The following is a 27,892-nucleotide window of genomic DNA, read 5'->3' on the forward strand; positions in this document are numbered from 1 at the left end:
CAACAACTTCTCTGTCTCCCCTTCTCTGTTTTTCTCGTGGTTGAGGGCCCACACTGTTCACAAACAGCCAAACGCTAATTTGGGATAAAAAGAAAATACTGACTTGCAATATTTTGCTGGTTTACCACAGATTTCCAAGGGACCACACATACAGCGTTGAAGTACCACACACACGCTCATTTGATGAAATTAGGTTAGGAAGGAGCCTGTTCTGTGCTTTTTCGTCTTTGTGAGAGAAAAGCTCATGGTGTGGAAATTAAAAGCCTGCATGTGCTCGTGTGTGTGAGTGTGTGCATATGTGTTTTTGTGTATGTGTGTGTGTGTGTGTGTGTTTGAGAGAGGGAAAGAGAGGCTGACTAATCTCTCCACAGAGCTGAAACGAGTTAAAAACACATCAAAGGGAAGCTTAACCTCTGTGAAACCTCACCGGGTTTTCAAGAACAACAAATGATCATTCTACTCATTGTTTCCAGGGGGACTCTTTTTACCGCTGCGCCGCTGACTTTTCCCTCAGTCCTGGGAGTTTTCAAAAAGCCTGTGGTTTCATTTTTAATGACTGTGCCATTTGTGTAAGCATGCGCGTGTTGGTGAAAGGATATATGTGTGTGGATGTTTGCGTAGGTGCGCGCGCGCACACACACACACACACACACGTGTGTGTTTGCACATAAAAAAAGGGTATTTTTGAGTGTGACATGGCAAATGAGGAAAACTGAGCTAACAAGGACATGCAGCTCTGCTCGAAATCATTAAAATGTACGCCATCCTGACCGGCTATACAACAACTACGTATATACACAACCAATGAAGGATGAAAAAAGGGGGATTGGAAGACAGGTGGGGGGAGAAGCTGACAGACAATAGTGAGATGAAGAAGCCAATTGTGGTCTGAGACCTGCTTTACCAAGAATTCTCATTATCACAGTGCAATAGTGCTCCTTCTGTATGAATACAGATATTTACATGCTGTGTCTCCTTGTCTTTATTTGTGTGAATGAGCACTGCACTTGTTCAAATACTACCACCAAACAAAGAGGAATAAGTCACCTGTGGATACTGTATGTAAAAATACATAGTGCGTACCCTGTTTTTGATTGTTATTATAATGATGTTGTGTCTCGCAATGGTAGTTATTGATGGCAAATTCTTAGTCTTACTCAGCAGCCTTATGAAAATATTAAAATACCTCATTGTACAATGCTAGCTATAGATATAGTATGAGTGTCTAGCTGGTAAAACTAAATATATTTGGTATGTCGACATCTAACATTGAAAATATGGAGTAATATAGGCTTCATACAAAAGTATCTGTTTTTATTTTATGTCATCAAAACACAGGGGCTCAAGCAGAGTGAGCGAGGGAAATCAATAAATAGTTCTTAAAGTATAAAACAAAAATATAAAACAACATCTACAATATTAAACAGCTAATATACTCAATCATACAGGCACACGCCCAGCCACAGGCACTGAGAGAGACAGAAGCACGCAGACACATCATGTACTGGCACATAAAGACACGCGGCCACAGTCACCGCAGCAGACGCAGGACACATGGTGCACAGCTGCAGCACAATCAGAGGCTGTGTTGCAGCCATTTACATCAACATCTGAGCCATGTCTGTGGATACTGATGATGTGCGCTCTCTCATTCATCTCAAGCAAGTCTCATCCCCAGTGTATACTTATTTACGTCCCGTAATTTGTTTTGTTAGCTCATTTAGGCATTTCATTTTAATTGAAATGATTATAGTTCATTGGAACTGTTGAGTATTTTCAAATGAGTGCGGACAGAGGAAATATGTTGGTGCGTGGCGCTGCGAGCTACATTTTCTTAAAGCAGCATATCAAGAACAGAAATGACTGATTTTAGATTTACAAAATAATCCATAAATGCGAACAATGTCTCGGGGAAAATCTCTTCATGGCACGGTAGCTACATTAAAATAGCGAAAGGAAATTCCATCATTTGCTGGTTCTGGAGCCCCCCTCGGGCTAAAAGATCCCTGGGACTTGACTTTGACCTGGAGGACATTAACCTCATACAGCGTACGCTCCCTGGTGAGGAGCTGAAGGTCAAACAGTCATGACAGGTCAAAGTCTTCAGGGGGCCTTATTTGGCCAGATGCCTGCTTGTCCTCACAGACCAACGATCTTCCAGTGAGACGGCGCTCTCTGCAGTCGGCCTCATCCACAGCGCTTCCCCCAAAGCCCTCGACTCACCTGGGCTCTCTACCTCACCTGCACTCTGCTCCTTTGGATTTAGGATCCAATCAGTGTCCCCCACCGTCACGGGGTCCAGGCTCGGGGGGCGGCCGGATGGGAGGAAGGAGACAGAGGGAGGAGGAGGAGGGCGTGCACTAAGGGAAAGGGGGACGTGGATGGAGGAGCTCTGCTGGGCGGTGAGAGGAGGTGGGAGCAGGCGCTCCTCTTGTCTGCGCGCAGACCTCTCCTCCTCCAACTGCCTACGCAATCGCTTATTCTCCCCACTGAGAATATTTAACTGCAGAGGAAAAAATATAGAAGTTTATAGAGACATATGCACAGAAGGAGACACGTACAGAAAAGGAGAATAGCGTCTGCTCTATAAGAAAAACAGGCTGACGGTTCAGACACAATATTGGGGGAAAGTTTCATGGAACCTGACGCTTCACACATCTCTGACTAAATCAATCAACCTAGAAAAACTTAATTCAAAGTTACCAATAAATATCAACCATCAAAAGTGAACAGCAATCGTGTTCATCAAGTAGCCGACATTCCATTATGCACCTAATTCATCTTTCACACTTGCTTTCATGCCTGTTGAAACAGAAATGCAAATGGAAAATTGCAAGGGGGGTTTTCAGGAGTGTATTGTGTTCACAGTTTGAAATGGTTGCAAGTGGGAGTCATGCAACGGTGTAAATTTCTACATGAAAACAACCAATTTGAGCGATCATTAGAGGTCGATTTGACACAAAATCATCCGTGACACAAAACAAATCGCACATCGTCAGAACATGATTGGCCTCCCTGAAACACAATTACTGACTAGCTAAATTGAGGGTGTTTTATTTTTGTGACAAGGACATTTGGGTAAAGGCAGGGAGGAGTGCGAGTTAAAATGTAGCTTTAAATGCAAAAAATATACACGCATCTTTATTCGCTGTATTGCATGCTAATTATATGCAAAAAAAATGCCAAGTGTCTAAAACTTGTAATGAGGCAGATAAAAGAGAACTAAATATTTGAAATAATGTATTTTTAGCGATGAGGAAGAGTAAAACAAGAAATTAAAGGAGGCAAAGGCAAAGAGATATGACAAGTAGAGACAGTTCCAATGTCCACATCTGGGTTTTTTTTTTCTATGTGTGTGCGTGTGCGTGTGTGTGTGTGTGTGTGTGTGTGTGTGTGTGTGTGTGTGTGTGTGTGTGTGTGTGTGTGTGTGTGTGTACGCTGCAGTTAAAGAATGATGTCACACTGACATGTCTGGCCATGTGTGGGTCTCTCTGCATGCGAGTGTGTCTGAGACTGTGTGTGTGTGTGTGTGTGTGTGTGTGTGTGTGTGTGTGTGTGTGTGTGTGTGTGTGTGTGTGTGTGTGTGTGTGTGTTGAAGGGTAAAAAAACACAAACAGAGATGAGACAGACGTATTTCCGGATGGTTCCGCTACCATTACCCAGCCAGACACTATCCTCATGCACACAGACAGACACACTTAATGAATCTGAGCAAATGTATTACATCTGACGAGAAATAGTCGAGTCTAAGGCTCAATCCTCAAACAGCCAATGACATGTCCGCGTGCCAAAACTATCAGAGGCCGCTTAAAAAGTATTTACCATCTTGAGCAGGCAAACATCCTACAATGTGTTCATTTACGTGATGCCAAAAGCAATAGAATTTCCACATGAAAAACACTGAGGTTGACATTTATAATTAGCTGTATATTCAAGGGGACCCGTTTAATTTTCCTCGTCTTTGGTGGCTCTGGATGCTTTTCTAATTGCGAGAGAGAGAGGGGGGGGGGTGAAATTAAAAATCACAGCTTGTCTCCTCAACCTTCACATACTGCGGGTGAATTGGCGTGCATATGTTTGGGATGAAAAGGATGTGAGGATGTGTATAAGTGGGGGTGAAAGAAAGAGACGGGCAGAAAGACACAGAGGGGGGCGTGCTAATGCTGCCGCGCCAGTGTGTTCCCACTTTTCCATTTGCAGAATTCGGTTTCCATTCAAGTGTCTTTACACAAATTATGAAAATTACTGAACTAGAAAATTTACACAGAGACTGCAAACTTCAAATTTGAATTTGGTTGTGCTTTGGCTCATTATGATTAAGACTATTAGCGCTTTTGAAATGTGGAAATGTTGTGAAACCACCTGTCTTTGCAGTTGGCGTTGAAATGAGATGCAGCTTAAATGCACGTGCTTCTCATCAAACAAAGAATGTGGAGATTAGCTGAGGAAATATAGAATAACTATAATCAAGGGAGAGGGGGGTTTTTTTTGGATCGTCTTTGACTTCTCAAATGTTTGAATAAAATTACCGTGACAATCAAATGGAAATGATGTGTGCGTGCATTCTGTATAGGTATAATGAGCATCAGTGCAAAACAACTTTGTATGTATGAGAACATAAGACTGATGCAAAGACAAACTTCTGAATTCAATATCATTCCAATATATTTCACAGAAATAAATTGGATAATTTAGAATCCCTTTGAACTGATATCCAGATATACGTGCGCATGTGTTCGGTGGACAGTGAAGTGTTAATATCCTTTCCTCTGCTGCCGGCTTGTACGTTTGTATGTGAGTAGATTGTCCGTGTTGGATCGATGTGTGTAATGATTCACACTAGAGATTAAGAGGCGCTATTACACACCTGACCTGTAAAACAACACCTCGTTCTCTCTCCCGCCGTCTATCTCCGGTCCATCTCTCTCCCTCCATGTGCCTCTGCCTCAAACCCGCAGCTGAAGCCGCTTGGCTCCCGCTAAAACAACACTGCACCGAAACTTCAACAAGTCCCGGCTTTCGTTGTGCCCCGTCAATCAGCGGGCCACTCCACACAAACTAACAAAAGTCAGGTGAGCCGCTCCCCAGGCCCTGGAGTTTTGGAGAACTGAGGGGGCTGAGGAGTACTTTTGATTCGTCTCTCCTTTGGTGATTTGTTGACTCTTGTGAAGTTCAACACAGTAAAAAATGTCAGGTTTTCCCAAGAATATTCCTCTGTGTTTTTCCCCCCACATTGTTTTATCACAGCGGGCCATTTCCCTACGCTGTCATGGAGAGATCAGCGCGGCTGTATTGATATACATCTCTCTCTCAGTTTCATGAAAGGGAAATCATTTACCAGTGGAAAGAAACGTCACTGCTTTTTCCCGATACGATTTGCCCCCCCCCCCCCACCCCCACCTCCTTCCCCACACCACACACACACACTCCCACCCCCACCCCGCAGCCGACTTTTCACTTTTATCGTAGGAAGAGGAAATGGATGTCTGCGTGCGCCTCTGTGTAAGTGCGCGTGTGTGTTTGAAGTTGGACGCATGAAAGCTTCCTCTTCTGTGTGAGCTCAACAGCAGGTGGGCCAATGTGTGGGTGTGTATTTGTATCTGTCGGGTAAAAGGACTGTCAGGACCGGGTGTGTGTGTGTGTTTGTGTGTGTTCGTGTGTGTGCGTGCGTGCGTGTTTGAGTGTACACGTGTGCGTCTACTCTTACTTGTTGATTTAGTTTTCCAATGGCCTCCAGGTTGCTCTGGAGTCGGGTCTGCATGTCCACCATTTTGCTGAGGTTCTGAGCAACAAAATCTTTCTTTTCCAACCTGTAACGCAAAGTGTGCACACAGAGACGTAAACAAGGGCAAATTAACTCAGAAGTTGTTTTGGCGTTCATGGTTGTTCAAAAAATAATAATAAAAAAACTTTACTTTCCCGCTTAAATGTGGTTTACACTTTTCTTCGACCTATTATCGTACAATGACATGCGTTCGTCTAATAAAGCAAGTTCAAATGTTCAAGAAAATCTGGGGCATAAAGAAGTTGGCGTACATCATCTTCATTATAACCAACTTCATTGTAACTTATTACTAAACTCGATGATGAGAGAGCAAATGGGTTGCAGATATCATTAAAAAACATGGGAAAGAGCGTACGAAATAGAAAAACACAACAAAAAAAAAAACAACACAAAAACAAAACAAATGCAAGCGCAGCCAGGGAACATTAAGAGAACAAGAAGCCATTTAAGATTTTAACTGTTTATTAAAACCGTTTTGGGAAATGACAAACAAATGTGAGGGTCTCCTATCTTCAGATCCAGGCCTGACTAAGGAATGTCTATTAAATTAACGACGGTGGATAATGGTGCTCTGTACGGACTGAAGCGCTTGCTGCCCCCGCTTTACGCTCTTTCTTTCATGCCCCAGTGAACCTGTCCAGTTAGCATTCGGAAAAAACCTTCTAAATACTTTATTGAAGACTTCTTAGCCCATTAAAGTACCACTGTACCTCCCCAATGTTAATTTTCTTTTAAAAGAGCAAGCTGGGATATTCTATCAGAGCAGCGGATGGGAAGACAGTCCCGTTTTGCTTCAGTTGAGAGGATGCAAGCGCTCATAGGAGCGCTAATAAATGGCATCATTGTTCCTGCACATGTAGGTGGGGGGGCTGTCGCTGGCTCTCACACACGCACACGCACACACAAAACGAGAAGAAGAACGTGAAAGGCTTGACAGCGAGCGAGAACAGCAGAGTTAGCCGTGTCTTACAATCCGAGTGTGAAGTAGGCATAACACGTTTCGCCTGTATGGCTGCAAAACAATCGTGCAAATTCCTCAATATACACATACGGTACAAGGCTAAAGTGCTCTCACACGCACGCACACAGAGTTCTGTCTTATACGAGTTAAAATAATTCAAGTTCTGAGAAGACACTTTGGGAAGATACAGAAATGTCAGCACACATTTGGTAAGAAAAGGTTGATGAGTTTACTGGTGAAAGTATTTCTTCTCCATATGTTGGAACCATCTATGAAAAGCATCAACTAAACACACAAACAACAACAAAACAGAATTGTGCCTCTAAGACTGATGCGAGTCTTCCACTCATGTCTTATCTGATTCATTTTCTGATTCTGACATTGTTTATCAAACAGTGTGATGCTGTCTGCAGTTAAAATCATTGGTAAAACAGCCAGAAATTATACACTAAACTAAACATTTAGGAAACAAAACCATCTAATTAAGCCAGAGATGTATTCACAAACAGATGAATGTGTTAATCATAAATCGTGACAAAACTAGGAAATAAATATACATGCATGATTCTCATTAGGTTGTTGAAATGTGAAGAGCGTAAGAACAAAGAAATCTTTACATATACAGTAAGATAATCTGAACCACTGCCTATAAGCAAAAGAAGTAATTCGGTTTGGCCAAAAGAAGCTTCCTCTTTTTCCTTTTTTTTTTTTTTAAAAGAAATCTAATTTTCAGAAAATGACATTTATAAACTGAACATAATTGCAAGTGACCCTTGTAGATCTTTTAATTTCACACCATAATGATGATACAAAGAACATTAATAAGAGAAATGCCGGAATTTCCTTTGATCTTTGAAATTGTAAATGACATTTAAGAAGATGAGTTCCTTCAGTCTCCATTGCTACAGTGAAGCGAAAACAGGAGAAATAAACTTTAAACACAAGCCAACCCCATAAAAATCCAAAGTGCCACATCTACACAGATTCTTCAAATGATTTAAACTCTTTCCGGGATGGTAATGTGGTCTTCAGCAGATCATGAATCATCACTGCTGCTGAGACAACTGTGTGAGATTTATGCACTCGATGTGAGAAAGCAGCGATGCGCTGAGCGCCTGGCATGATGCCTGTGTAAACATGTGTTCCCGTGTTTACATGCAAACAGGGGTGTGTGTAATTAGCGGCCTAACCCAATCAGTGTGTGTATAATTACAGTCATTACTGTCAAAGCCAAGCGGCCATGCTCTTTAAACCAGGCAATAAACTACACGGCTCCTCTCGAGCTCCAATCTCACTCATCTTTCTTATTTACTGCGCTCATTTCGCTGTAAATTTTATGCAAGGCTCAACGCTCTCCGAACGCAGTCTCCTACTTATCGCCCCTTTCTGGATCTCTGTCACTTTAGCTCTCTGCGTTTGTACAAATCCTCTGCTGTGATCACTGGGCGCTCTTAATTGGAAGCACGTCGTTAGTGGTGCGACTGATGAAGTCTGATGCTTTATGAGCGCTTCCCCCAGATGGGCTGTGTCAGACACTCAGTGAGCCGCTGCTGCCAGAAGCAAACACCATCAATCTCTGCTTCCACGGCATCTCAATGTGTACTCGTATTTTCATATAATATTTAATATACTTGAGGTGAAATGTGGCCGTTTTAGAATTAATAATTCAATTAAATAGTCATTAAATAATTACTTTGATATATAACCTCTGTATCAAACATCAAGAGAGGAACTAAAGCAACGCCATCTCCCTGGATTGCATGTCATTTAAATTTAAGAGTAATATTTTATGAATATTTGCAGCACAAACAGGAACTGATTCTGCATTGCAGGAGATTTGGTCTTACTATACGTCTTTCTTGCTCATGTCTGGAAAGAAGAAGAGGAAATAGGGGAAAACATGTCTGATACTCTACGTAAACCCTCTTGTGAAAAGCTTAAAGATACAATGGATAACACCATAGTGATCAGCGAAGTTTTACTCGCAAATCGTACAGATGCTATTGTTCAGCTACTAAAACTAAAACATGTCGTTGCTGTTACTTTTCTTTACAACCATGCCTTTACAGAACTATTTCCATTTTTGGGCAGCACAGCAGTGTAGTGGTTAGCGCTTGCGCCTCAGAGCAAAAAGTTCTTGGTCTTCTGTCTATGAGTGTGTGGGCTTTTCTCCAGGTGCTTCAGTCCCCCCCCCCCCACATCGTCCTATTTGAAGTCTCTAAATTGCAAATGAGAATGTGAGTGTGTCTGATCATCTGTCAGTCTTGTGATGAAATGACGACCTTCCCAGAGTGCGCCCTGCTTTGACCAAAGTCAACTGGGATTGACTCTCGTGCCACACGACTCTGATTTGGATAAAGCACTACAGAAGATGAATAGACAAATTACTTTTGTCTTCTCGTTTGTTTATTAAAGAAAAAACTACAAGTGCTTTTATCAGAGGGTTAAAAAAAAAAAAAATCTGATCTTAATTACTCATTAATATACTCCCATGCAACAGTATCCGGTTTGCAGCAGAGCTTCTATGCATACCTGAAGTGATTGGAAATTAAGGCTGCAAGGACACCTGATGTATGAAAAGAAGGAGTCTTGAATTGAACAATCAACTCAAGAAAGACCAGGGACTTATAAGCATCTATAATTTGACAAAAATGGCACAACACTCATTTCTTGAAACTCCAGAAATTGGATTTACAGCTTGGTGTCAGTGTAGTTTGACACAAATTGGTGAACTACTGCTTATTATTTTACTTCTGGGAGAGTCTTCCTCTCTAAAATGCTCTTTTTAAATAAACCCACAGTTGTTGCTTTTTAAATCAATGTAACTTACTTTACTGACCAATGTTTGAATTTTATTGAGCCGTGTTGCGGGCATCACGTTCACAATAACCTCATCTCATTCAAATTTGCAATTTATACATGATTTCTATTATTTTGCTGCAATTCAGAGCACATAACAGAGAGCCTAAATACATCACAGTTACAGCCATACCCAACAATAATAGTATTGAATTTGAGTGATGTTTTTCCATGTGCTTTTTATATTATATTGTCTTATACTGAATAATAAACATTGTGGTGACCTTCTTTACCTGTTTACCTGAAGTTAGTAATGAAATGTTGATCATTTTCATTACTCTTCTTCTCACCTTTCCATGGGTTTTAGTTATACAAAATGCTATTTGCAATGTTAAGCGTTTTAAATCAAGCTGCTTGGGTACAAAAGCCCAGGTAATCATTGTAAATGTCTTTAATAAAGGCATATCTAATGACAAAACCTTCATGCTGTGTTGATCGCTGTCAGTGATAGTGGCAGCGAGAAGACACGGTTAAAATATCCCCTTTGCCACCAGTAATGAAATTTATCCACTGGATGTATATGGCTGCTATGCAAATATCATGACATATCTGTTGCCTTTTAGATGTATGATCTTCATACATTTGGCATTTTGGATAGGTGTGAGTGTATGGGGGGGGGGGGGGGGGGTATAATAATAAAATGAAATAAATTAGGAATCCTCATATTAAAGAAAATGAAGGAGGGAAGAGGACAAAAAGGGAATGGATGAGGAGACACTATGGAAGCAGCTTTCATTCGCTGTTTTTATCTTGTTTTGTGTTATTATGTTCGCTCAATCAAACCTTCCCTTTTGCATACATCTATAAGAACTGCCTCTCGCGCTCTGTCCCTCTCTTTTGCTCATTCGCAATTATGAAGGAAAGACAAAGAAAAACGATTCATCTTTCTGTCGCGGCCCCTTAATGATATCATTAAAATGACTGACAGCTTTGAATAGCATTGGAAACCTACCCCAGTCAAAACAAATTTGATCCGTTTTGGAAACAGAGTCTGGTGGTTCGTTAGGGGAGGGGGGAAACATGGGTGGGAGCACATGTTTAAAACAGGGCGAGGGTGAGAAGGGAAAGAAGGGGCGTTCGGTTGTTAATGAGCTGTACCTTGGTGGTGGTGGTGGGGGGGGGGGGGGGGGGGGGGGGGGGGGTCACACAGAAAGTAGTGCTGCAGGCAGGTGCCCCCACAAACACCCTCTCTCATACACACATGCTCTCCGTTCCCACTTCCATCCCACACCCAATCCCATCTGTGCCACATTCATTTTCATTGCCTTAATGAACATAATAAATATATCTCCTCTCTATTGATGAATGCTGTTTGACAGCCATGGGGGTGGCAAGAAGGAGAGGATGGGCACTTGATTGGAGTGTAATCATTGTTAAAGGCCCAGCATGAATTACGCATTCAGATTGAAGAAGCATAACATGCACGCACACGCACACGCGTGCGCACACACACACACACACACACACACACACACACACACACACACACACACACACACACACACACACACACACACACACACACACACACACACACACACACACACACACACACACACACACACACACACACACACACACACACACACACACACACACCAGCACGCACAGGTGGCCAAGGCCCATGGGGTGTTTCATTCACAACTTGGCCCTCCTGCTGGTGTTATCATCATCAGCTTTGTTTGGACGAGATTGTGTGTGAAAGAGCGAAACACGGTAGGCAATGCTTTTGTTGGACATGAATACTAAACTTTGATCAGCTGGTGAATGCACACAAATGTATGGGCCCAAATGTGTGGTCACATGAGCTGCAACACACACAAACAAAGGTGACTCACATTCTGTTGTCTTGCCAGATGCCCCAGTCTTGAGTGTCGGCCTGCAAACAATCATAAAAAGTTCAAAACAAATCTGGTTGTGATCCGTTCTCTTTTTTTCCCCCCTCTTCCTATTTGTAGTTCATTGCTTTCACACTCTGCACTTGTTCACCTTGAAGCGCTCCGTGTCTCTCTCCTTCACAAACACCACTTCTTTCAGTGCCTTTACCTCCATCTTCAGTGTGTCATTAGCCTCCTGAAGATGTCTGACAAAAGGAGGAGGATGCAGAGAGAGAGAGAGAGAGAGAGAGAGAGAGAGAGAGAGAGAGAGAGAGAGAGTAAAAGAGACATATACATAGAAAAGGCAGATAGAACGACAGACAGCTGCTATCATCAAGAGACTCTTGTTAACATGGCAGACAAAATATTCTGCCACAGCAATGGTGCCTGTGTTTCTGTCTTTTGAGAGCAGCCTTTAACTAACAACTCGCACATTATCTCTGGCACACACACACACACACACACACACACACACACACACACACACACACACACACACACACACACACACACACACACACACACACACACACACACACACACACACACACACACACACACACACACACACACACACACACACACACACACACACACACACAACCAGCTATTATGAAAGTCTTTTCCCACAATCATTCATCACTCACCCATGAGGCTATTAATATAAGATCTTTCTTACACAACAAATTCCGCAGAACTATTGTTAAATCTGAATTATGGAAGAGATTTGTGGAATTTTCTGGAAGCATCTGTGTGATTTCACCGAGCCAGCTTGATCCAGGTGTTTGAAGTCTGTTCCTGCTGCGTCTCGTTACCACAACAGAAAAAAAAAACCTTAAGTTCGCCAAGACAGAGGAAAGAGCAGACAAACAGACGGTTCTGCCGCTCCTGAGAGGAGAAGAGGGATGTTTGGCTCTGTAGGGGGGTGGGATAACAGACAATGGCTAGACTGCTTTGATATCCAGTAAGTGGAATATGTCACGCCCAAGCCTGCATGTGTATATGCGCGTGTGTATTAGTCATAATGATGTAGACATGCAGAAAGACTGCCAGGCGTGAGCGTGAGGACCGTCCACCTGATTCTCACACACACACACACACACACACACGTGCACAAATAGTTATTAAACCTCTTTCAATTTTTTCCTCCCGATATATAGTCATTTGTTCTGAAAAACGGTGCGCACATACAGACACTCACAGCTGAAAACAATCAAATTAACATCTAACTCCCCCAGATCGCTCACATGCACTACTCACTCTTTCTCTGCAGTGATAATGAGCAGCAGCTTGTTTTGGGCCTTCACCTGTGCAGCGAGGCTCTCACTGGAAGCCCTGAAAGAAAATGACAAATAAACTGAAATTTTTTTTGGTATAGTGTGTGAGCCACTAATGGATAATGAATCTGTTGCCATTCAAGCCATTAACAAACATGGAGTTGTTAGTAACAAGATAATACCCAATATTCTGTAAACAAACAAAACACTAACATTAGGGCCTCAACTACCTACTTTTTTAAGGAGTTTATGTGTAAATTGATGAATTTAAGCATATATCATGTTGGACGTGTGTTCATACTTTTGATCAGTGATCCAAAGGTTGACATGAGTCATGACCTGCTGGCTTTCATGGCGCAGATGTGAATTATCTGCCTGCGTCCTCTTCAGCGCCGATCGCAGTTTGCCAACCTACAAAACAGAGTCAGGTAAACAGTTGGAGAACAAGCGGCAACTCTTCAATATGTGTATTTTCAGACCTCCTCTCTGATTGTATCTTTCACTTTGAAATAATTAACACTGAGTGGACGTCTGTCCCAGGTTATTTTAGCTGGTCTTCATTGAGAATATGATGCCATCTATGACTTCCACCATCGCTAATTGAAAGCTTTTCAGTGGTCTTGTTCATTGTTATAATTCCATGCCCTATAATGTTCAACTGACATATTTGTTGGTGGGCTGTACAATTGTCCATTTGGGATAACTTTCCTGAACCCCCAGAAAAAGCAAAATTTAGTCCAATGCTAAAATATCAATTTAGTAACTGGACTGATCAACATGTCTGTTTACATGAATGTGCATGCACACACACGTGCACACACCACACAGAGTAAGGGGTGTGATTAAGAAAAGTAAAAATAAAAAGGGGGGGGGGGGGGGTAAGTGGGCTCTATTATAGGAGCAGCAAAGTAAGGTGAAAATGAATTTTAAAAGCAACATAATAGCAACACAAGAGGAGAAAAAAGGTAAATGGATAATAATGAGGGATGAAAGAGATGGCATTTGCAGACATAGGTATAAATAGCGAGGTGAGGTATTAAACAGGGAGGTGGAATGATGGAGGATGGGGGGTGGGGGGGGGGGGGGGGAGAGACTGAAGACGAGATTGGAGAAAGGACTAGATGGTTGTGGGGTGAAAACGGGCCGCGTGGCATTGGGCAAACTGCTGACTTTTTCATTCGGCTTATCAGTCAGGACCTTTCCAGGCCTAAACCCTGGGGACCCTGACATATTACCCTTATCGCCATAGAAACACCTTGATATACCATCCCATCTCCCCACAAAGACGTGGGCAAACATAGTAAAAAGTTTCCAATATGTGGGCCATGATTTAAGTATATAAAAAATGTCAAATGATTAACCTGAAATGCCAAAATATCAACAGCTGGTGTGAAATGATTTGTATGAAGTGTGGGCCCATCTGCATTCGAATATTAGGAGTATACCAAAATATTTTACTGGTGATGAAGATCGAGAAAACGCCGCAGAGTTAGTGCAACTTGAATATAATGAGACAACTGATTCCACAGATGTCGAGATAGATAACACAACTGCATGCAGTGTGAACAGTGTTTTTGTCAACGTGCACACAACATAAATGCCCAAAGTGTGAATTTTCTTAGTTATTTACAACTTTATCTGATAAATGTAAATTTATAATATATCTGCCCTGAAACACAGAAACAAAGTACAAAAGTTGACTAGTTCTAAAGCCTCTAAATGGTGCTCCTTGCACAATGATAGTGATTTCATGTGTGGGTTTTCACCCACGTCTCATGTTTATTCTGCAATGAACCCATCCAGGATGGATGCTGCCAGGGTACACCAAAAGCTAGAATCAATCCATGCCTTACCCGTTTTCTAATACGTGTTGAAAATATATAAATATATTGTTGATGGAGTTACAAGGCCACCATTTTAAATTGGAGCAAATTAAAACCAAGGGCTAAAATGTACTCATACAAAACAGTTATTGCAAAGGTATGTAAAACAAAAACGCATCGTCACATGTATGAATACCAAACAATAGCTCTTTTCCAGCAGGGAAACATCCTGTTGCCACAATCCGACCATGACAAACACAATGCCTTTACTTGGTTTAGGCCCACACTAACATTTTTCAAGCCAATAGTCCTCAAACAACAAACATAAAAGTGACATGCAAGTTGACTGTGGTGTAGTCAGGCCTTTCAATTGAGCGGGAGAAATAGATTGCAACTCTTTCGTGTTAGTTTAAGGGAGTGGTGAATGTACATACACACTATATGGGGATTTACATGGGGAATTAGTCAGAAAATGATCAAAAGTGGGATCTCGTTCAATGTTTCTAAGGTGCATGCTTACAGGTTTCAGGAGGTCAAGATTTGGTTATCACAGACAGAATGGATAACACAGTAGATAAATATTATGGACTCTTGTTCTTCCCAGACCAGAAGTGAAACAAAGAAACTTTTAGGTAAATAGTTTATCTTCAGTCCTGAGATCCAGCGGTCACTTTCACTACCTCTTGGCTGGTCCACTCTGAACCCATACAGAACAGTGTATTCACACATAAATTCTCGAAGGTAATGGCGAGATGCCAATCTGACCTACTCAACACAGTTATACATGAATGAAGAGAATAAGCACGACACAAACAGAATAGAAATAACAAAATTAGAAATAAAATTGTAACATAGAGCTGATGTTCACGTGAAATATTGTTGCAGGGATCTTCTACCATTGATGAATCGGCATTAAGGGTGAAGAGGAAGTTGTAAAGATGACAGTGGCACGAATTCAATTTTCATAACATGCTGAAGGATTGCACTTTTAATTACTCAAAATTAGGACAGGCTTGTTTTATGACAGATAAACAATCAAGAAAAGCTGTGGGAGCAATAAAATTACTTCAAGCACATCATTATATTTTGGAAAATAAACAGAGTCAGGGTATCAATTATAATTACATTTATCGGCACTGAAATGAATATTGTGATTCCCCAGTTGTTTGGGATTTTATTTCTCGTTTGCCTCACACGCGGCCACATCTTCACGCGAAAGAATTTTTGCTCATGAACTAATGAGAACCATGTATTAATGCAGGGATATTAATGATATACACAAGTATCAAATGGAACCATTCCAAAAGCCACAACAAATCTCACACACACAGAAAACACACACACCGGGCACACAAGCACTGGGAGAATCCGTGGCATGCTGTAATGACAGTAATTACCTGTGGTCTCACATTAACATCTCCCTCCTGACTGTCTGACTGGCTCGGCTGGTGGAGGGATGTAAATCGCAGCACAAGTCTGATGTTGTGATTAGGACTAAATTACACATCATCACTCTGTTTCCACCAGCGTCAAGGGAGGCTGTGAAAGGGTGTGTGAGAAAAAGGGGGAGCGCGTGCAAAAGAGAGGGGGAGTGAGAGGAGGGACAGTCGGAGAAAGAACGAAAAGGGACAAGGAGGTGCGACTGCAAGAGGGGGGAGGAGTAAAGTAGCATACCTGCTTAACATTTAGATTGGTTTTGTTGCACAAATATTTTAGGAGATGATGGGGGCTAAAAGGGGCAACAAAATGCATTTATAACCAAGTTTGGTGATGCCACTTGTCCTTTCAGGTGCAAGCGACAGAATATGAGTTGACTACTGCGGGCCTGGTGGAAGATTTGGAATCTTTACAGCTGCTGCAGTATTTTTCATTTTGATTTATTCTATCAAAATAAGGCTGAACTGTCCAGTCCACAGACCACACTCACCACTGCTAATAGATACAAGATGGACTTTCTGGACTCACACCATTTTTTTTTCTTAACTTATACATCTGAATGAACTTTTATGGAAAAACCACAAAGCGTACCTGCAGACAGAAGAAGAGAGAGAAAGAAAAAGAAAATGATTGTCGGGACTTGAGCAGTTAATGGATTTTCCATCTTTTCTATTCTCTGTGGAGCTGCGGACTGGTATCACATTGCACATTAGCCGTACAGGACAAAAGTGCATTTTCACTAAAACAGACCAAACTGTCCAAGGTCATGGGATAAACATAATTCAAAGCTGACGTTTTTCCAGGATAAAGAGAGGAACATGAAAATGAGTATGAAATCAGAAACAGATAGTCTGGTTGTTGCTTCCACCACCATCAAACCGCCAGAGTCGTATATGAGCCATTACTCTATTCCACTCAGCTCATCAGAGCACATCCTCTCATCAAATTAATGAACACATTTATTGTTAAACACGTTTTTATAAAACATTCATTCATTCTGTCTAATTAAAAGACCCAACAGGCCTGACATCACTTAAATATGCATACTTATCACTCACATGGTCTGAATTAAAGATCTACCAGCGTGTGTGTGTGCGCGCTTGTATGGTGGCAAACGAGAATGAGGCTTCCTAAGCAGGTCTTCTCACTCTATGCTTAATGGCGGTAATCATGGCGTGACCCAACATTAAGACAGTGTGTGCGTGTGTTTGTGTGTGTCCCACTCTCCCTAATGGTGACGATGATGACATGTTCCCCCATTAGACTAGTCAGTGGGCCACAGCAGATCTAGCATATTAATGATGCTGATGATGGCTTCTTTAATTACCTTCGTCTGCCGCTGCATGGCCTGACTCCTTTTCCCAATTCCTTTCATCACACACACTCTCCTACGCATGCTGCCGGGTTGTTTATCAGTCGTTGCCATTACTGAAATCCTCTATCTTGTATCCAACCTTCATGGGAGCAGCCACATTACCAGCCTTAGTCGATGTTTTCCAGCTACTTCTTAGCCAGATCAAGGTATCCTTTTAATCTATACAGTATGAAGTAACTACAAAGTCCCATCATATACAAAAATACATTTCAAAGCAAATTTGGTAGTCAGACTTATAGTGTGATATCAAACAATTTCATTGCCTTATTATCATCCTACAAAAGTTAAGGTGGGTCACTTTTCATGCACAGAGCGCAACAGGATTACTGTAGTGAGGATGCAGGCAGTGCTGTGCAGCATACAAGAGAGCACTGTTTGTTGGGACAATGGAAGACTAGGAATGTATTCCGGATTTGAGAGACTCCTGCCTGGCACACTGGGTTCTGTTCAGTCATGCAGGTGGACAGCCTGCAACAGCGTTTAACAGAAATCAGCAAGGCAAAAGTACAGTTTTAAGCTTAAATTGTTGCTCTATTGCTTGGTCATGAGCTGATGCAGCAAATGAGCAATAAAGGCTTTATTTTTGGACATCCTGATGGTGGAAAACACACAGAGGTGTACATGATATGTAGAAGTACTAGTACTGTTTTTTGTCAAACAATAATATCAATTTACTAATCTTTATCTTAGTGACTACATTTTCAGGATTTATTAAGAGAAATTTATTAAAGCAAAATGTGTAACTAAGGTGAAACTATTCATTATCAACCTTGGATGACTAGAAGGACAGCGTTCTTATCACACGCGAAAACTCATTTCAAACCTTGACCAGGATCGGTAACGAACAAAGACAAACAAAGAGTGTAAACTTTACTGATATGATTTGGTCTGATCAGAAATTTTTACTGGACAAATACAAATTCTAGTAGGGAAAAACTTTTTGCACTCGAGTAACTCATGGCTTTGTTGAGATGTTGGATGTGCTTCAGTGCACAAAAGCATAGATGCATGGCCTTCTTTGATAAAGAAATAACACTATGTAACGGCTAAGAAAGACGTTGAAATTTATAGAGACAACACGAGGGAAAACATGGTTAGTTTGTCAGCTCAACTATCCGTTCAAATGAATTACAGGACTGCAGTTTAATGAGCTGTGTGGGATCGTGATAGGACACACACACGCACACACGCACACACAAACAGAACAAATACAAAGTTCATTCCATGGTTTAACAGTCAGACAATTGGACCACTTCTCTTTATTCATCAACCAAACAAATGAGCTTCATTTGTCTGTCATTTCACCGTCATCCAACCTGCATGTGTGCGGGCGTGCGTGTAAAAATGGTGATCTAGTGCAGGTCATTCTAAGCTAATTAGACGAGGCCTGAGGGTTTCCATCAGGTATAATGGGTGGGATCAATGAGTAGTTAAGGCCATTCCAAAGACAACTCCAGTGTATCATCTCCAAAATTAAAAAATACTACAGACTAATTTTTTTGCAAACTAAACCCACAAACCAAGATTACAGGTAAAAAAACCACAGTCAAAAGAAAAGAATATATTTGAAATGTGCATAGTCGTAGATCTGAAATAGCTGTGTTAGGTATTTCTATTTGGAGCTTTGACACGGTCAGTTTGACTGTTTATGTTTAAGAATAAGTTCTCTCAGTTTGACTCAACTTGAAACGTTGCTGCTGTGAATCAAAAAAAAAAAAAATCTAAGAAAATAGATGGCGGGAGCTGATGATGTAGCTGATCTCTTTCATCTATCTACATCGTACATCAATGATTGATCACACACTAGTTATTTAGTTAATCTAAAGAATTCTGTACAGTCTAACTAAGATTGAGACCAAGATAGGACCCCACTGAGTCAAGATACAGGAACCTTGAACAGTTGTATGATGTAAATGCCACTTCCCTAGTGGAGATAGTGACTTACAGCACATCTGTGCATCTTACCAAGAACAAATCCATCCATCCATCTAATGTACTGTTTATCCCATTCAGGGTCGCGGGGCGCTGGAGCCAACCCCAGCTTACTATGGCAGGATACACTATGGATAGGTCGCCAATCCATCACAGGACCACACAAACTGACATTCACACCTCGGGGCAATTTAGAGTAACCAATTAAACTCACATACACGTTTTGGGGCGGAAACCAGAGTACCCGGAGGAACCGAGCGGGACCCACGTACACACAGGGAGAACATGCATGCTGTATTTGAACCAGCAACCTTCTTGCTGTGAGACACTCACCACCGCGCGGCAGAAGGAATACATATACGTAATAATATGCACTCTTCATGGCATGGATCAAATAACTTTGGCTTTTCCTACCTCCACATACAGCAACGTTTATGAATGAAACAGGATCTTGGGGCATTATTGTGACTCTATATCTTTCCCAAGGATAAAAACCAGACTTGTCCCTGTAATCACCAGGCACCCCACTGAGGCAGAGTGATTAGAGTTGTCTGTCTAATTGTGGTCTATAAGATGGCATCAATAGTTGTAAAGACTTTAGGTCAACTAAAAGAAGTTTATGACCATGAAAATGAGCTCATAAACTTTTCCTATCTGAAAACTTCTGTGCAAATCCTCATTAAAACTGTTAGAAATCTTTTACTCCATGTTAAAAGAAGTTGAGGTAAACACATTAATGACTGTGATTGTGAGTGCATGAGTTTGCATGAGTGTGTGTGGCAGCGTGAGACAGGAAAAAGGCGAAAAATGAGGAAGGACTGGCATGATCAGTCACAGAAAATGCCTCATGTTTACCATGACTCTTATTTGAACTGGACTCATGCAGAGGGACGCCAGTAAGGAAAGTGTGTCTGTGTGTGTGTGTGTCCATGTTTGTGTACTGTGTGGGAATACATGCAAGCACAAAATCGCAAAATCATCAGATAGCATGCAATTCCTTCGCTTCCTCGCTGGAGAGAGACACTAAACAAACCTAGAAAACACAAACATGCCTCCATGAAATACTCAGGACACACACAAACATGCGTGCACTGCACACACTGAGGATACAAAGACATACACACAGAATAGACAGAGCTATCCAAGGTTCAGCTTCTGTGCACCAAGGCAATTTGTAATATAGATTTCCTCTATAGGCCACTGTAGTGTACCATTTACCATTTCAAACCCTTTGATTTTTTTCACCGGCGGATAATTCATCTTCTGCTGGTCAATAACAGAGATTGGGACCTAATGAAGGAGTCATAGTCACAACGGCCATCACACTGGTGTTTAAACACTGTTTGCAGTCAAATTCATTGAAAAGCTCATCTGTTGTTGAAATGATGGAGGACAGCAAGAATGCAAAGGGGAAGTGCCAAGGATTGTGTGAGAGTGCAAGTTCAAGCCAGCCAGCAAATATGCAGATACGTGACATACAGATACTGGACGCACACGTCACTCTGGAAGAGTGAATCATTGGAAACAGCAAAACAATCATTTATTAAAAAAAAACAACTATATATCAATCCTGCATACTGAATCTTTACTATTTCAATTCATTTTGAATTGCAATCAGCCAAACAAGAAGCCAATTTAATCCTAATCATCAGTTCACTGTAATCCCTGAGAGGACTCTTTATTGCTCCACTGCTCGGATGCACTTGGATGTTTTTTAAAAAACACAGCGCCCCTTTGTGATTTTGCCGCCTTGAAAGCTACTTTGACGTCTTTAGGTAATGCGCTCACACACTCTTGCGCTGAATGCGAAGACGGATCTCACTTTTACATCCATCCATTAAACATAAGGCTATAGCCAGCAGCCCGTTAGCTCAGCTTAGCATAAAGTATAGAAACAGAGGAAATTGGCTTGCCTGCTTCTGTCTAAGGTAAAACAACCATTTCATTAATACAACCTCCAGGAAACCATTAGATGTCATTTTCACACTTTGCTTTTCTCCAGTGATGAACACCAGCAAGATATATTGTGTTAATTAGCGAGCTTATAGAAAGCTGGTGGGTACATTTTGTTACTTTTCTCCAGAGTGCTGATTACTGAGTTCAAGTTAAAACCAGATTTACTATATAATTCAAATGATTTCTATATGTGTCGCAAGTTTGTTAAATATATCTGTGAAAGTATGCCTCTTAATACTGTGACATCGATTTCAACCACATCAGCCATTCAAAAGAAAACTGATTCCAGTCCCTTTTGCTTTGAATAGAAAAGAAACAGACCTTTTCTTTATTCTCAATAATTTATACGCTGGCAGCCACCACCATGTCTACTTCATGTAACACTCTGACTTGACAGGCCACTGACAAACTCCGACATGTCCTGCAACATCACAGACAACTGAGAAAAGAGGTCCATTCGCACAGCAAAGACAGAGATGAAAGGATTTTCAACAGTCGTGAAATAGATGAAAAACTCTTCGTGAGCAATGGCTTGGCTACTGACTGACCAATCAACTGGCCTTAGTTGGTGTCTTACTGGCCGTGGGCAATCACAATTGTTAAACCCTGGTGCACTAAACAGGAAAAAAAAGGGGAGCTATGTGAGTATGTGGGTTGCATTATTCATGAACAGAAAGTGAGGAAAAAGTAAGAAGAAAAAAAAAAAGAAAAAGTGAAAGAAAAGGAAAAAAAAAAAAAGAGGAAGACGAGGAAACAGGTGAGAAAAAGGAGTAATTTAGGAGAGAAAAAGAAAGATTTGTTAAATCGAACTAAATGCAAAATCAAGATCTGAGAGAGAAACCACGTTTCAAGGAAGCTCACGACTGAATTCAAAGTTTGTCAAATCTAAATGAATATCACTTCCCAACACTGGCTTTACCCTTAATTATCCATTCTACCTTTGTACAGCAGCAGCTCAGCTCTGACAACCGCTCTCCCCTGAGATTCCCCCTCGCTCGCAGCCAGAACATTAGGGAATATGAGGGAATATTACACCCAGGAATTAACGCTCCAAATCACCTTCCTAGGTTTAGGTCCCGCATACACTCCTCCCTCTCTTGGACAAGATAATCCGGGCTCTACCACCGGATATATGCCACTAATCATCAAAAGGTAAAGGGAGGGGTTGCAGGGAGAGAGGGAAAGGTAAGGAAGCCTTCAGAGGGGATGGGAGGGGATGAGAGGAGAGGAGATCCTGTGCGTTCGTGTTCATGTTTATGTAAACCCGGCTCATAAGTTTGACCCAAATGGGTAGGGTCAGCGACAAAAATCAATACGCTGACTGGCAGAGGGATTAGATAATTACATTTAAATAATACAAGTGGGAAAATCAGTATGGCTTTCAGTAAGTAAAGACTGTATCTTAATGAATTATCTTCTCGCATGCTGACTGAAGCCATTTCAAACAAACACCTCAGACTATTTGCCAAGGCCATGTGTGTTTATTTACCAGCTCCTCTGCATCCTCTTTCTCCTTCTCCGCCTGAAGTTTCTGACTGACGGCTTGCTGAAGAGTGCTCCTGGATTCTGTCACCTCTTTCTCGAGCCTCGCAGCCATTGACCTGCAACACACAAGAAAACAACAAAACTTAACTCATCATCACCTAAAGCCGACCACCAAAAACAGAAATCAATGTAAATGACGCATTTCAGTTCAGTAATTTCAATGTATTTTGTGTTTACTCTTTTATTCTATTTTGAAGCAATTATTTCCAGCAGTGATCGCAAAAATAAACAGAAATACAGGTGTGTAATTATATGTGAAAATCCGGATATGTGTGAGTGCTTAATGTAGGCCCATGAAAGTGTGAGTATATGTGTGTGTGCGAGTGTGTGGCAGCCGAGCTAAGGGAATGTGAAGGGGATCAATATGAAGGGGTCTATTCCTGCCACGCAACCGTGCGTCTGTGTGTGTGCGGATCAGCTGGTGTCTGCGGGTGTGTGTGTGGGTTTGTGTGCGCCGGCTGCCCTGGCTACAGCGGAATCAATACGACAAATGATTACCATTTCCACAAACCTCCCTCCACAGCCTCGCTTCGGCCGCAGCACCCCCACCAACCACACACACACACACACACACACACACACACACACACACACACACACACACACACACACACACACACACACACACACACACACACACACACACACACACACACACACACACACACACACACACACACACACACACACACACACACACACACACACACACACACACACACAAACAAACAAAACAAACCACCCCCACTCTTGACCTGTACCTTTAAAAGCCAATATAAAAATGAGAATTTCTAAGTGTATGTATAATAAAAGCGTGTGCCTTTTACAGGCCAAAGTTTTGGGACTGTGATCTGAAGTTAGCACATTATAGATTTTACAGTTAAAGAAAGAATGACTACACAGGGAAGGACTACAAAGTCAGCATCTGTCTATTAGTTTTTATTGGCATTTGTGTTAAACCGACTCACCCTAGAATACCCCCCAAAAAATGTAATGCAGAGTCCAATATTTATGTATCTAAATTCATAACATTTGTTATAAATTAGTTTTATATGATATTCTTCAGTTAATCAATCAGTATATTAAATGTAAATAAAAGACTTGCAGCAAATTCTACAGTATTCATACCTGTAAAGTCTTGTACTTTACATTAATCAGACAATCTGTTCTTGTATAAGGATTCTAATTCCTCTGAGCAAGTAAGGAGTCTTTCTTTTTTCAGAATGGTAGTTCTGCTCTCAGGCTGCACAGTGGTGCAATAGTTAGTGCTCTTCCTTAAGAGCAATATGGTTGTGGGGTTAAATCTGGGCAAGGCCTTTCTGTGTGTGTTTGCACATTCCGCTTGCTTGTGTGGGCTTTCTCCGGGTGCCTTCTTACGACGGTCCCAAAGATATCTACGTGAGGTGAAATGTTGACCCTAAATTGCCCATAGGTGTGTGAGAGTGTGTGTGTGTTTGTCTGTGTCTACCTTCGAACATAGTAAGCTGGGACTGTCTCCAGTGCCATGTGACATTCTGCTCTCTGAACAACTACAAATCCAAATATTCAAATTTCAATCACAGAAGAACAAAATCCCTGCAATATACTTTCCTACATAAATTGATAATCAAGTTGATTATCAATTTTATTTAGTTAGAGGAAGCATGGCCAATACACTTCCAGTTCATCAAGAGTTCCAATTTTATTTTACAAATATATTAACGATAAAAAATATATATAAATATATTCCTTAACAAGCACTGTGACAAAAGAGGTTTTAATAGATATCACTCTGATATAATTTAAATTTGGAAAAGAGTGCAAGATATGCAATCCAACTGAAATATGAGGACAAACAGATTCACCCACCGCGTGTCTCAGTAGAAACTTTAAAACTGATCATAGAGTAATCGAGTAACTCAGTGGTGGTAAATGTTGAAGCAGAAGACAGAGAGAGTAAACAAAAAGGAAAGCAAACGGCTGATAGATTGGTCCATGGAGAGAACATATGATCGGATGAACAGAGCACGCAAGAGAGAGAGAGAGAGAAAGAGAGAGAGAGAGAGAAGGAGGCATCCTGTTGAGAAAGGAGGGGATTTCCCACAGCACAGATGGAAGCCATTAGTATGGTGTTGTTGCTTAAAAACCTTTCATGTCTGTGCAGTTATTAGATAATACTGGGTTAACAGTAAACAGCATGATTCTGTAAATGGATATAATATGCAGACACAGCGATTGTTTTACCATTCGGTACCTAAAATTGGTTTAAATGTAATAAAATGTAATAATTTAGAAAGTAACCTATAAAGTCTCCACACTGAGTTTTAAATTGTCGGTTGACGATGAAAATGTTCCATGGCTCAACTTAACCGAGAAACTCCCCGAGACGGAGGCTGTTGCAGTGAGGTCATGTCGAAGCCAAAGCCACAACCACAACTATGCATGCACAAACAGACACACACACACACACACACACAAACACACACTCGACAGGGCGATACATGCTTGCTGATGTCATCACCGCAGCTCTGACACACAAGGGTCAACCAGGGGTCTCACCTCTGAACTCTGAACCTCATGACCCAACATCTGCTAACTTACTGAGTCCCATCAATATATATTTCTGTCAGATTATTGTGCGAATGGAGACAAACTGAAAAAGAAATAAGCAATCTTTTTGAGTTGGCAAGTACAAAAATAATAGTATTAGTCAAATGACGGATGGGCCAAAAACTGAGGCATTTTGCTTTGCAGTCCCTCTTAAACGATGTATGCATTCGGAGCTTGGGGCTGTTCTGGTCAACACATGTTCAGTTAAAAAGCCTACTGTACGCCGCACGAAGAAAAGTCTAAATGTTTTTGATTACGGAGCTTACACTAGGGACGATGGGAAATGGGATAAGAGAGGAAGCTTCTTTCTCCCTCTCCCTCCTTACCTTATTTTCTCCTCTGCTAGCTTTCCTTCATTCAGGCACCCCTCCATCCACCTCGCCTCCTCCGCACGTGCTGCCAACTCCTCCACTGAGCAGGAGAGTGAGAGAAGAAGAAAAATATGAGGCAGAGAGCAACAGTTCACTTCCTGTCGGCCTAATTCAACTGGCCATGCAATGGAAACTGGTCATTTATTTCACATGGCAATATTAAAATTGTCTCAGATGTTGAGGTTAGGTTTATTCTAAGATTTGCTTCCCAGAAAACAAATATGCAACAGAGCAAAGAGATGCACAAGGTTTCGAATCTACCAAGAGACCAGGGTTAATTTAACTTTTTTCCTTTTTATAAAACGCATTATTGATTCTTGACAAATGCAGCATGAGTAGGAAAACATGAACTGTGAGTCACCTTTAAAGTGAAAGAATAACTCCAGAGAAGCGGCTCTGAATGCCTTACTGAGGCGGAGAAGGAAGGATTGAAACACATTGCACTGCTTCTACTTGGAAGCGGGAAGCAACCCTTTTGTTGAGAGACAAAAGAGGTGGTCCCTGATTTCGTCAATAGATGGCACTCTTTACCTTGATCAGTCCACTTGAGCTGGTAGCCCTGACTGCAACCCTTCAATCACCTTCCCTTTTTAGCGGTCTCCTCCATCTACATGCAATAAAACCCCATTGTCCTACACTTAGTAGTTTAGCACATTGAGCGGGTGCATAATAAACCACTAGTCAGATTTCCTGGTTTGCTTTGCTGGCCCTTTTTCGGCTTGAATTTAAAATTTAGGATTTGTTCCTTTCCCCCACTTTTTTTTTTTTTTTTTTTTGTTCCGTGTGCTGTTTTCTGAGTCAGTCATTTTTCACAGCTCTTAAAACCTTTTCACTAAATTCAGTATTCATTGAATATAACATAAACTGTCAGCCATCGGTAGCCAAGGCTAGTGAATATTGAGAAGGTGTGTGCTTTGAATATGGAGAGGCGTGTGTGCTCCTGGAAATGTGTGTGAGCGTGTGCGTGTGTGTTGAATATTTACAGGAAGGACCTTGACTTTGTGTGTGTGTGCATGTGTATTTGGCAGGGCGAAACAGAAATAGAAAAATGTTTTGGTGTAATTTTTTTTTTTGGGTGTGTGCGATTTTAAGGCCACATACTGCAGTGGCGGTATCAGTGGGACAGATTGAAAAGGGAGAGGCCAAAACTAACGCCACGGAGGAAACAATCCCGAAAAGAAAATCTACATTTAATAAAACTATGATTAATGTATGGTATTGTAGCATCGAAACTGTTTAAACCAAAGCCCCAGGAAAATTGAAGACGCAACAGGAATTGCTAAATATTTAACGATGCACAAACACTTTTATTCATGTGTCTATGTGCATGTATGTGCCCTACCTCGGCTATTTCACTGAACCTCAAGGTGAGAGTTTGCTGCGAATCTCAATAATCAATAAAGTAGAAATGTGAAAACTTGAGTTGGGGATGAGATTTGTATTCCGGGCGTTAGTTTTGAGGTGACCTCAGTGACACCTCCCACCAGGGGAGGCCACAGAGAGAGCAATTAGCTGCTCGGACTGACCATTTAAACAAACTCTTCCACTTGTACCTAAACACATTTAATACGTCTCTAGCTTCACACATGCACTGCGGAAATGCACACAAACACACACACACTTAAGTTAAAAACAGACAGCTTGCTTTCTTAAGTACAATTTCGAGAAATATAGAAACAGACAAACACAAGGCAAAGTTTACCACACATTCGCCAAGAGCTTACTGTGGACAAATAGTTGGTTTATTGAGCTTAGTGGAGATTGATGACCAAATACTGGCAACATTTTCCACATAAAACAAGGATCTGAAGAGGATTGTAGATTTCTTGACACCTGTTAGTATCTCAAAGAAGAACAGCAGTCCATATTCTGGGGTCTGAGGTCTTTTACAACCTGTTTTTAGTGGCTTCAAGAGTTAAGTTGTGACGGTAGTCCACAATCTAAGATCTTCAGTCCCTCACTCTCTCACTTTCTTGACCCTTTTATTCTGGCTTCACAACTTACGGTATGACATTAGTCCGTAATCTAACCCTCTCTCGATCTCTCCCTCTCAACGCCTTCGTGGGAGCTTCAAAGCCCATCATACAGCATCAACCTATAATCAC

General features: G+C 41.4%; 1 protein-coding gene across 1 annotated transcript in view; it reads right to left on the minus strand.

Annotated features, from left to right (window-relative positions):
• LOC308125345 (uncharacterized protein) overlaps nt 1-25,823 on the minus strand; it is a 108,751-nt gene extending 82,928 nt beyond the window's left edge. Inside the window, exons 1-8 of the mRNA XM_080489017.1 lie at nt 25,743-25,823; nt 22,772-22,883; nt 13,061-13,170; nt 12,743-12,817; nt 11,595-11,688; nt 11,444-11,484; nt 5,708-5,810; nt 2,242-2,503 (exon numbers count right to left, since the gene is read on the minus strand). Of these exons, the coding sequence (XP_080345143.1) occupies nt 2,242-2,503; nt 5,708-5,810; nt 11,444-11,484; nt 11,595-11,688; nt 12,743-12,817; nt 13,061-13,170; nt 22,772-22,883; nt 25,743-25,789 (844 nt within the window). The 5' untranslated portion in view covers nt 25,790-25,823. The remainder of the gene's footprint in view (nt 1-2,241; nt 2,504-5,707; nt 5,811-11,443; nt 11,485-11,594; nt 11,689-12,742; nt 12,818-13,060; nt 13,171-22,771; nt 22,884-25,742) is intronic.
• Nucleotides 25,824-27,892: the final 2,069 nt, after the last annotated feature.

This window comes from Lipophrys pholis (genome assembly GCF_963383615.2).
Source record: "Lipophrys pholis genome assembly, chromosome: 20".
Classification (NCBI taxonomy): Eukaryota; Metazoa; Chordata; class Actinopteri; order Blenniiformes; family Blenniidae; genus Lipophrys; species Lipophrys pholis.